This window comes from Callorhinus ursinus, unplaced genomic scaffold (genome assembly GCF_003265705.2).
Source record: "Callorhinus ursinus isolate GAN/ISIS: 27379988/994484 unplaced genomic scaffold, GSC_fseal_2.0 scaffold22, whole genome shotgun sequence".
NCBI classification, from domain to species: domain Eukaryota; kingdom Metazoa; phylum Chordata; class Mammalia; order Carnivora; family Otariidae; genus Callorhinus; species Callorhinus ursinus.
This window is the reverse complement of record NW_027397084.1, coordinates 23,882,913-23,895,100: the sequence shown is the minus strand read 5'-3', so window position 1 is coordinate 23,895,100 and position 12,188 is coordinate 23,882,913. Positions and strand designations below refer to the sequence as shown.

At 38.2% G+C, this 12,188-nt stretch overlaps 1 protein-coding gene across 10 annotated transcripts in view; it reads right to left on the bottom strand.

Moving 5' to 3' along the window:
• Positions 1 to 11,434, bottom strand: part of FAM135A (family with sequence similarity 135 member A) — a 124,868-nt gene extending 113,434 nt beyond the window's left edge. For 8 of the 10 annotated variants that reach the window (XM_025890711.2, XM_073905172.1, XM_073905169.1 and 5 more), the window contains exon 1: positions 1,059 to 1,178. Coding sequence is in view for 1 of the 10 variants with exons in the window: in XM_073905177.1 (XP_073761278.1) it covers positions 11,026 to 11,117 (92 nt within the window). In the remaining 9 variants the exon portion in view is untranslated. Of the gene's footprint in view, positions 1 to 1,058; positions 1,179 to 1,439; positions 1,686 to 11,025 lie in introns of those variants that run through there. The other 2 variants (XM_073905176.1, XM_073905177.1) reach the window with 2 other exon arrangements.
• Positions 11,435 to 12,188: the final 754 nt, after the last annotated feature.

The window sequence follows — 12,188 nt, the reverse complement described above, 5'->3', positions numbered from 1 at the left end:
AATTAGGACAAGACCCCAAAGAATGGTAAAACAAAAAGATGGAAAGAGTCTGGATTCCTGAATGGTTTCACAGAGCACAGATGTCCTCCCTATCCAGACTGCTTGGACTTTTATTACTCTGTGTTACAGTAACGATACCTAACCTACACTCTAACTAATATATCCCCCACTGCAGCCTATTTTCAAAAGAGCAGCCAGATGACCTACTACATTATATAATATATACATTAATTAATAATATTACTATACAGTTATGCTAGTAGCATATTTTAATATGTTATGTAATATTATTTGAAATAATTCAAATTGTATTTCTTTCCTCTGTTCCAAACCCTCAGTGGCTTCCCATGATATTCACAGTAAAATTGCCTTACAAAGGCCTATATGATGACCTTATATAATCTAGATCTTCCATAACTTCTCTCAGTTCATCTCCTACCAGTCTGCCCACTTGTTTCCTTACTATTTCTCAAACATACCAAATATATTCCTGTCCCAGGGTCTTTACATTTGTTCCCTGGAACATTCTTCCAACCCAAATACCCAAATTAATCACTTTTCACCCCCTTCTAGTCTTGACACAGATGTTAACTTCTCAAATAGCCCTTTCCTGGCCACACTTACTAAAATAACAACTCTCAAAAAAAAATTAAATAAGTAAAATAAAATAGTAACTCTCCTTTCCTGGCACACCCTCTTCCTCCCTTATATTTTCCCTCAGCACTTACCTCCAACTAACAAACTAAAGATTTTATTTTTTTTAGTTTTATTACATTCTCCCACTAACATGTAAGCTTTATAAAGGTAGGAATCCTGACTACTCTGTTCATAGCTGTATCCCCACCGCCCAACACACAGTATGCACTCAATTTAATATTTAACAAAGATTTAATAAATTAACATTGAATCTTCCATAAATATTAAGTGTTATTATTTTTCTATTTAAACCCAACCAACCTAAAGAAATGGATTTTTATACTGATATATGGAAAACAGAGCCATGCATGAATAAACTTTTATAATAAAATAAACTTTTATTTATAATAAAATTCCTTTACCAGCATATGTTCGAGGTCTGTTAGCAACTTCCTTCTCTTCTTCTCGTATTCTGCTGTCTTTTTTGTTCTATTGTTACTGTCTAATTTTCCTTAAATCCATCTCTTTTTACTGATTATTCCCTAAGTAGAAATATATAATACATGTGCAGATATATACAGTGTGATGCTGGTAAATCTGGTTTTCATTCCCCCTCAAAAAACAGAAAACAATCATTTTTATGTTTATGTACTAGCAGAAAAATTTCAAAGAAGGACTAAAGGAAAAGGAGAGTAAGCAAAAAGAGAAAGGCAAGAAAAACCAGAGGACTATCAGGGTCAAAGGGGATCTGTCTGATTCTCTTTTCATAAACTGCCCTTTTCCCATCACGGGGAGCAACTTACATTCAGGTACAGCCAATTCTTGCTGGCCCAGTACTGTCAGAGGCTTCTGAATTTTCAACAAGAAATTGAAAACTTTTTTCCTAAAGGTGAAATCTCCTAAACTTTAGATGTTGCCAACTAGCTCAAAACTAAACAAAAACAAAACAAACAAAACCTGTATAGGTCAAATCAAATTCATCTACAGGGCAAATGCATTCAGTTTGCAATCACTCACACAAATTCTTATGCCATTCAGATCCTCGGGCAAAGGACCTTTCATGGAACAGAAAAATCCTTGCCTGCCCTCTCTTAAGAATGAAAGAAGGTGAAGAAAGGGCTTCTTTCCTTTTACCCAGAGGGTGCCTGGGAGACACTCCATTGTAAGGAGCTCCCCAGAAGCCATGAATTTCATGGCCCTCCTGCATAGTCGGCTTGCTGGCTTAGAATCTGTCATTTTAATCTGAGCATTTGAAGCTATGGGAATAAGCTGATTTACCTGAGACTAAACTGTTCTTTCTGTTCTTCTGGACCTGGCAAAGTAACCTAAATGGAATAATTTGAGTAGAGCTCCTTCTTGGGCTATTTCCTAGGTCCCTAAGAGAATTTAGCTAAGTAAACTACAAACCAATCCAAAGAAGCCAAAGGGGAACCTCAAACAGAAACTGATTCTGATACTAAATGGGAAATTTATACTGAAAGGCTCTTATACTGACCGGGAGAACAATCTGACAATTACCTTATAATACCTCAGGAAAAGTTAGCTTACTTCCAAAGAAACAAAGTTACCGATTACTCAGAAAGACTTGGCCCTCTAGAGCTGCTCTAACACACTGGCCACTAGGCACATGTGGCTATTGAACAATTAAAATATGACTTGTGTGACTGAGGAACTGAATTTTTAAATTTAAATCCAAACACTAATGCAGTATAAAATATTTTTTCATTGAACATAACTTTACTGTTTGATAGGACTATACTTTAACTGTTAAAAATGTAGTATGCTAATTGAGATATGCTCTAAGCATAAAGTACACATTAGATTTCAAAGACAGTACAGAAAAAGAACATAGATATCTCATTAATATGTTTTTTACATTGATCACATCTTGAAATAATATTTTAGATATGTTGGGTTAAATAAAATATATTATAAAAATTAATTTTACCATTTATTTTTACTTTTTAAAATGTAGCTACTGGAAAGTTTTAAATCACACACGCATATACCTATTGAATATGTATGTTAGTCTAGGAATACCAAGCCATCTCTTTAACTGCTGGAATGTATAGTAACTGCTCCAGAAATTGCGTAAGTGCATAAAATCCATGCACAGTTTCTAAGACTATAGAAATGTTCACTCCAATCAGATCAGTTGAGAGACCTCCAATATCCACAAAGGGGAGTCCAGGTATGGATATCTGGAAAAATGTGGGAGATGCTCCTACATCATCTACACTAATCTTAAAACAACAGCTAACCACTAACCACTTAGAACTCAGTCTGAATTCATGAGTGTTACCAGAAATCTAAAAGGATGTGGAAATATCTGACACTAAGAAACACAGCTTAGAGGTTCCTTAAGATGAACTGGAGACCATAGGGGATGATCAGATCCTCTCACAGAAATAAAAAAAACTAACAGCCTTGACTCAAACTGTGGACCCAAAATATATGCCCTGAGGATGTTCTTTCTCCTAAGGAAGACCATAAAGGAGCTGAATGAATTGGAGCTCTAAGACACTCCCTTTGCCAACCTAAGGAATAAAGGGATCACTTCTACCAATTATGGAGCCAACAGCTCCAGCTTCTAAATTCTATTCCCAAGTTAGTAGCCATGACACAAATGGGTTCAGAGCTTATAATACTGACTGAATAATGTCTGAATATGTCTGAATAATGATGCCTAATCTTATGAAGAAGATACTAAAGATAACACATGAGGCAAAAATCACCTATGGGCCAACTTAGCCTTAAAAATCCTTTAGAAAGGCTCCATGTTGGCAATCAATATACCATTAATCAATGAGTAAAACACATTCACTTTGTCTTCCAACTTAAGGAAAAAATTTAGTCTCTTCAGCAGAACACTAGATAACATAGTAAACTTGAATTTAGGGGCCATATTGTACAAAAATATACACATCTTTATACGTTCATATTCACTGTTGAGAAACTCAAATTATGGCAGACATATAGGAACTGATACCAAATTAAGGAACATCATATTCAAGCCCAACTAGATGAGGGGTTCACACTATGACAGACATGTGGGGACGGAGACTGACATTTAGGGACCAATGGAGGAAAAAGCATCTTAGATGTACAGTTAAAGTCAAGTATGCTAAATAGGAATATGATGGGGACAAAGAAGGAGGTTACCTCAATACTAGCTAGTCAGTTTTGTATCCATTTTCTTGAGCCTTCTCCTAATGAATAAGTAGGAAACTCAAAATAGGGGCACCCCCAGAAGCCTTCAAAATGCCATTCCTACAACTTTGTGAATAAAACATTCTTACAACAGTCAAGTCTTCTATAGCAAACTGAGAAGCGTAGAAGATGAGTCTCTTGGCAGGGGCGGGGGGGGGCGGGTTCCTCAGTTGCCACCTTTTCTAAGTCCCACTCACTTAGGGCATAGTTGAACTCCAATCCACACAGGCTCACGCCCTTAAAGTCTTGGAGCTAATCCTGACCAAATCAGACCATACAGCAGTAAACTGAGAACAATCAACCAGTGATATCTGGATTAGCCTTGCATCTCTAACCCTGACATCCAGTAATTCTGGCCATCTGAGATGGTTAAGTCTGCACTGGGTGGTTCACGCTAAATATCTGAGCTATGTTTCTTTTTCTCTTTAAAGATTTTATTTATTTATTTTAGAGAGAGACAGATAGTGACAGAGAGCATGAGCCAAGGAGGAGAGGGAGAAGCAGGCTCTGGGCTGAGCAGGGAGCCAAACAAGAGGCTCAGTCCCAGGACCCTGGGATCATGACCTGACCCAAAGGCAGACACTTAACCAACTGAGCCACCCAGCTGCCCCTATGTTTTTATTTTTTGTTTACATTCATTTGCCTTCTTATTTGGCTGAGGCCCTGACACCCTGCCCAGCTTTGTAAGCTCCCCCTTGCAGGGGTTAAACATGCTAAATCACTGCATTATAACCTGCTCTAAAATGGCCAAGCCACCTGTCACTTGCCTGACTCTGAAGATCACACCATTCAGATAGTTTTTAACTTTCTTTTTGTCTTCACAATTATTCACAAGCACAGCACACTTTCATCAGTGACATCTCTCATTTTAAAAAGTGATTCACAGTGAAGACGAGCTTATCAGAATAATTACAGTAGAAAGGACATGTAAATTAAGGAAGAACCCTAGTCTAGAAACTTTTGCTGCCACTGCTTACTCATCAAAATGAATTCTTGATGGCCAGCCATATGCTATACTGCCCAAATTATAGAACTATTTAAGAAGGGAATAGAGTACTAAATTCTTCTTTTAGGGAGAGGAGGAGACCTTCAAAAGGGAAGATAATGAGAACAACTTGATAGGCAAACTATATTTTAAAAGCTGTATGTTTCTCTGTTGATATCAAAATATAGATCAAATAGCAGTATCAAACTGAAACCAAATATAAACATTCAGAACTTTTTGGAGTACCTACTATTATACTAGTAGTTTTAACTACATTATTTTATTTAATTCTCACAAAAATCTGAAGGAGGTATCATTTACAGGTGAGGAAACTAAAGAGCGAAAAGTTTACATAACTTATGCAAGATCACAGTTAGGAAATAATGGAAAAAGGACAAAACCCTCAAATGTGCCAAACTACATGGCCTAAATTTAAACTTGCATAATTATAAAGTCTACACCTGAACTGTTATAGGAAATAGACTGAAAGATCTTCAAGTCATGAGATAAATATGCCCCTACAACTGAAATCAGAATACAGCATTAATGAAAAAAATTACACTTGATAAATTAACCACATTTAATTTTCCATGTAATTAGTATTATTCTCTAATTATGAAATCTTCAAATTTCTCACATTCCACCCCCACAGACACAAAATCTGAAGTTTTAAAGGCATTGTTCTCTTCTAATTTCTTTAAAATTTGGTTTTGAACAGTTGTCTTATAAAAAAGAAATATATTATTACTAATCTTAGAACTGGCATTTAGATTAAGAAGTAAGCATTCTCAAAACAAAACATTGTTCACTTTGGATAACTGTGTTAATATGATAGAAAATCCACAGAAAAACATTTTTTTAAACATAAAAAGAACGTCGGTAACTTCTGAGAGTATTCCCATGGTTGACTTATTACATGAGAACGAAGTAACGCAACAGAGAAAGAACATTTATTGCTCATTGTGGAACACTTAATGAATGCTACCTCTCACATTATATTAACAATGGGAAAATAAAATTTATTAAAACCAGCTCATATAAACTTTTCAGGGACACATCCATGCCATAAATCAAATCTGCCAGTAATATAACACAGAATGCCTCTGAATATACAATGTTATTATATACTTTAAAAAACCAAGAATAGGGGCTCCTGAGTGGCACAGTCAGTTAACTGACCAACCCTTGGTTTCAGCTCAGGTCATGGTCTAAGGGTTGTGAGACTGAGCCCCACATCGGGCTTTGTGCTGAGTGAGGAGTCTGCTCAAGACTCTCTCTCCCTCTACCCCCCTGCTGCACGCTCTCTTTAAAATAAATAAATAAATATTTAAAAACAAAACAAGAATAGCGCAAATGACCAAAAATTAGTTACTTCTTTTAATATGAAAAGAAATTCAGAAAGAACCACAGTCATTATCTACTACCTAGTTCAGGGATCTGCCAAGTATCCCCTAAAGTATTTCATCTTACTGGTTACCTCAACAGACAAAGCTCAGAACCAGAACAAAAAGAACTTCAATCCTCCCTCTGAAAAATATTCTAAGAAATAAACAATGCTTTCTTAAAAGTCTATGCTTTCTTGCTTTCTTCAGTCTACTAGTAATTTTGACGTCAGAAAGATCCAGAGTCTAATCCAGACTCACAAAATCTTACTTTTCTCAGATGGAAATAATATTTGTAACTCCTAGGTCAAAAGGTAAGGCTTATAAAGATAATATATACAAATATACACAAAGCACTAAGCATGGCACTTGGTGCATCGTGCTCAATAAATAGCTGATATTATGATTTTATTTTACCTCATTTTTTTCAATGTATTAGGTTTTTATTTTAATTCCAGTATACTTAACATAAGTTGTCATATTAGTTTTAGGTGTACAATATAGTGATTCAACAATTCCTTACATCTCAATATTTTACCTCCATTTTTAAATATGATTTCATTTAGAGAAATATCTATTCAAAATAATGTAACTCAACCAAATAGGTTATTATCAGTTTCAATTGTGTGGTTTAAAAATATTGTCATTTATAGGCCATCAGACCTTAAAGGGGAAAGAGTTGGCTTCCAATTAAGATCATCTTAGATCTTAGGTGTTGAGAAGAACTAGGAAAAAAAGGAGACTATAAATATTTCAACTTTCTATTCAAAAATTTTTTCTACTGATTTTACTCCTTTAAAGACATTTCTTTGGTTTCCCCTGCCTATAGGTCTATTTCAGAACTCTTCTATAAAAATGTGGCCCTTGGCAAGTACTTTATTATATAATTACTATACTTTGATATGAAAGTTATTAATTTTGCAAAACAAGACTGCCTATATTCTAATCTTATCTTACCTGAGGAAAAGAACTAATTTTCAGTAAGCCTGAGGAAGAATGAGGGTGGTTTTAAAACCTGGGGTCCTTAATTCCAAAAAGCAAAAGTGATAGCAAAGGGAATATAGGCTTCCAAAGTCTGAAACTTAGACTGTCAATAAGGCCTGAGCTTGCTGTTTAGACATTTACAGTTAGCAGTATTTCCAACTGAAGACCAGGACTTACTGGCAACTTGAGACATCAAAGAGCAGATGTCAGAGATACCACTGATCTAAAAACAATCATGAATGAAGCAGCTGCATCCTAGAAGACAACTTCAAGGGGATTTCAATGAAGGAATACTTCTAGGTCTGATTATATTAAGAACTGTAGCAAAAGAACATTTCATAAAACTTAACAGAAATGTTCCATAATACTATCAATTAGACTTCCATATTGACAATATAATTTAGAAATACTTGCTATATTATGGACAGTCTAAAGAGACCTAATCCCATGAAAGTAATACACTATAATTTTCTCAGAATGTTGTTTTGGTTGAAAGATGGTTCATAAAGACTGTTTCATCAAAATAAGAAGGAGAGAGCTGGTATAATGTGGTCTAATATGCCTGACACCTCTATATTCCTGTTTAAGAAAAAAGAGGCTAATTTTTATTAAATTTAGCACATTATTGATAACTAAGTATGTACTTGTTAAAATGGTGAAACCCACTGTGCAGTTGTTTTACTCTATTCCTTCTGAAAAATCTAGACCTGCCTAATAACTTGTGCTTTATAACTTTTCTAAAAAATCAGTGGGTTCATTAAGTTTTTTTTTTTTTGGTATCACCATTCTGCTTCTTATTTTTATTCATTTCTAAACTTCCTTCCTGACAAATAACTTGAGGAAAAGAAAAACAAAAACCACATTACCCATTTCAAACCTATATGCTCCCATCTCCATCCCTTCACTTAAATACACACATGTACACAACACAAAACTCACTTTTAAGCAGTTTTCCCTCAAAACATAGAATCAAAGCAAAGGAAATCCTTGCCCTCCTAATCCCTAAACAATGCCCACTGTCAAGGGTCTATACTTACAATAAACAAAGCTAAAATATAAGACAACAGAAAATTATGAAGGTAACCAAAGATGTATGAATAACTCTTACATCTCTCTTCAGTGTCAAATCCTGGCAAAGGGCATTTTAATTCTATATACTGAATGCTACAGCATCTGCTTCATTGTATATGAACATTAATATAAGCTAGAACAGAGTTCACCAGCATTTTACCAGATTTTTCACAGAAGTCTAAAATTAAATTAAAAAATCTAAACTCCAGTTTGATCTGGAATTTAACCCATGATATACTTACACAGTCTAAAACAGATAGAAATAAAGTATTTATATAGCAATTTTTGTCTGTGGTGGCCCTATGCATGTTCAAATAAGGCTTATTTTGCTATTGAAAGATCACTGGGTAGCCACCTTTTTCACCCACTTATTACAGGTAGAGACAATTAGCTATAGAGGTTAAGTGGCTTCTACAAATTAATGTCATGAATCATCATAAGAGTTAGATCTTCTGACAAGTTCTGTGCCTGCTGTCCACCACAAATTCTTAATTTCTCAGAGCACAGAATCAACACACTAAAAAAATAAAAAAAAAAACTAACAAGAATTTGTTTTTACTTTTTTTAATGAATTCTTACCTAAAAATAAAGACTTGCCTTTGAAAGGTGGGAAAGCTTCCTTCAGAAGCAGCAGTTATCTCTATTTGCATTGGAAAAATCATTTTTAAAAAATCTTAAAAGTTGAGGAGTTCATCACCTCCTACCATACACAATTGCTGGTTCTTCCAAAAGAGGTGTGGCTTAAAGACACTGGATCTTAAACTGTATTTCCCTCCACTTTTATCTCTAACATCAATTTGAATAAGAAACTACACTTTTTTGCCTTGGTATTTCCCTTCTGTACAACAGAAACAAAAAATTAATTCCTACCTGACATAGACAATGTAAGGAAGAATTTACTGTTTGTGGACTGCTTTGAGATTCCAGAACGAAATACATAATCCAGTTGATCTTCAACCCTAGAATAAAGGCAAACTTCACTGAAAGTATCTGCTTCAGCAGATGCCTTCAAAATAAAATACTGTACCATTATATAGAGAGGTTTTATGTAAATGAAAAGGGGGGGCCCAACACTGGTTAGAAAGTTCTTTTCCCCAATTCAAAAATTTAATACTTCTCACAAATTTTTCATTCAGTAGGCACACTAAATCTATTCTTAAATTAGTAGAAATTATATGCATTTATTAAAGAGAACAGAGACCCTCAGGAAAATGATGCAAACATTTGCAATAGTAAATAAAACATCAAATAATGAATTTCATAAAATAAAATTTATTAAATTTCATTTAAGATTAGCTCTTGGACAACAGTATTTACTGAAGGGCAATAAAATTTCCAAATTTTAACCTTATGTTTGTAGATCAGCCTTTAACAAATCTTAACCCTTTATATTTTCATCAAGTCTATACTCAAATTGCTTCTTCTGACACTTAAGGTAAACATAATTCTTAAAAATTAAAGGTTCACTCAGTAAATGTAAGAGGTTTAGTACTACTGTCACTTTTTTAAAAAAGATTTTATTTATTTATTTGAGAGAGAGAGAATGAGAGATAGAGAGCACGAGAGGGAAGATGGTCAGAGGGAGAAGCAGACTTCCCGCTGAGCAGGGAGCCCGATGCGGGACTCGATTCCAGGACTCCAGGATCATGACCTGAGCCGAAGGCAGTCGCTTAACCAACTGAGCCACCCAGGCACCCTCACTCTTGATAATATTCCCAGTCAAGGAAGAAAAAAGATGAAGAGATTTGATTAAATTGGAAGATGAACTAAGAATACTGAGTGGATACCTAGCTTACATAGAAAGCAGGAGACTGAACTCTTCAAAGATTTAATGCAAAGTTAAACAGATTAAAGAGTCTCGATCTATGCAAAAGCAAAAAAACAAACAAAAACCCTCAAAAACAAACAAACAAACAAACAAACAAAAAACAGTTTTAGAGGGGGGAAAAAAAGCACCCGAGATTAGATACTGTAAATAGGATCATAATGGAAAAGGACGGGGTGGGGGGCGCAGGAGCCATTAAACGGAAAGCGGTGAAACGGGGTACCAAAAGACAGCTAAAGATTAAGGGAGTGAGGGCCTGCGAAGGTAAAGTGGGGCATAGAATGAACTCCAGCGCAAACCGATGTTAAAGCAAACACATCAGAAACTCACAAAAGAGAACGAAGACGAAGTGTTGAAATGAGGAAAGAAGAGAGCCACGGAAGAAATTAATAGAGGCAAACTTGGTCGGTGAGGGTAAGGAGAGTCGGGAAGAGGAGCCAAACTAGGGATGCACAGTGAGATGGAAGAAATTAAGGGGAGCAAAAGGATACACTGCCTCAACAGGGAGACCAGCGAAGCGAAAGGGCACGTGGGAGGAGGGGATGAAAGAGCACAACCACGAAAGGGGGTAAAGGGAGGACAGAGCGGCGAGGACGGAGCTGACCGCGAAGGGCAGGGGACGTCTGGGTACAGGAGTGAGGTTCAGGAAGAGCCGGCCGAGGGACACGCCGCAGGGGCAGGGGCAGCAGGGAGCACCCGGCGAGCGGGACGCCGTGGCTCCTCGCCACTCGGAGGGCACTCTGCACAGCCGTCCCCACCGACCTTCAGCGGGCCCGGGGCCGGGTTCCGACCGGGAGCAGCTGGGTGAAGGGCCGGAGCGGGCGAGCAGGGACAAGGAGAAGGAGGCCGCTTCCTGCCGGGCCCGTGGGAAACAGGGAGGGGTCTTGGGTGTAGGGAGCCGAGCTAGACGGAGAGCACAGTTAGGGGCTTACCTTTCGCCCGGCTCGGCCTCCTCCACCGCCTGTCGGACGGAGGAGCTCGTTGTCCCGCTGGAAAAAGACGGCCCTGCCCGGGTCAGCACCATCCCGCCCCGGGCCCCCTCACATCGCCATCGCAGCAACCGCAACCACCGCAGCAGAGAAGCCGGTTCGTCACCGCCACTCGGCTACTGGCCCGAAACGGCCAGCGAGCATGCGCAGTCACCCCAGTCCCGAGGGAACCCCGGCCAGCCGGAGCTACCTGCGATCAACAGGTCTCAGGCCCCGCGGCCCCGCCCCCGGCCTTCTCTCCCCTCCCCACTCCTCCCTGTTCCCTCCCCTCTCTAAGGTTAGGCCCCGCCCCTTCCAGGCACGGCGCCCCGCCCCTCCCCCTCGTTCCAAGCCTCTCAACCGCCGCTCTAAGTCCAACGCCAACTGAGATTTCAAGAGATTTGTCCACTCTTTTCGCCTCTTGCTCCCAAGTTCTCGCGAGAACGGGAGTTTTGCGTCAATAAAACGCGCGAGCCCCCTTAGAAGGGTCGGGCTAGGAATTTAAAAAAACAAGAGGCTCCATGCATTTTATGCTGAAGAGGAGGGTACCGGAGGCGGGCAAAAGGAGGGAGTGCTAAGACTTCAGCTCTGTTTCTCACATTGTTCTTTAGTCTTCTGTCTTCTTGACCTCTTGGCTTCGGTCCCGGATAAAGGATCCCAGTCCCTGCGCTACTCACCTTTCGCAGTAGGAAAGGAAGCTGCGGGAGTTCCGCGCTGGCTCGAGACTGCTGCTTTTAGGGACTCCTTTCATTTTTGGAGAGATGTGGATGCTGCTATGGTTACTGCTAGCTTACTGATGCCCACAAAGCCTGGAGGGAGGCGATGAAGCGATCTTTAGCTTTGAAATTCCATTAAAAGAAGCCTATGATTTGGATAGCCCGTGAAGGATAATCCTTCAGTGATTTACTTCTTCATCCCAGCTTCTGAGTCTAATCCAGCAGAACCTTTTGTAGTGCATGAAGTTCAGTGTTACTAAGGCAAAGTTAATGGAAAAAAAGGAAATTGTGGCTGTAGTGTGTGTTAAAAGTGAAGTAGAAGAATGGATAGTGTCGATGGTTGTACAACTATTAGTGTACTTAATGGCCCTGAACTGTACTTAAAAAAATGTTTAAAATGGTACATTTTAT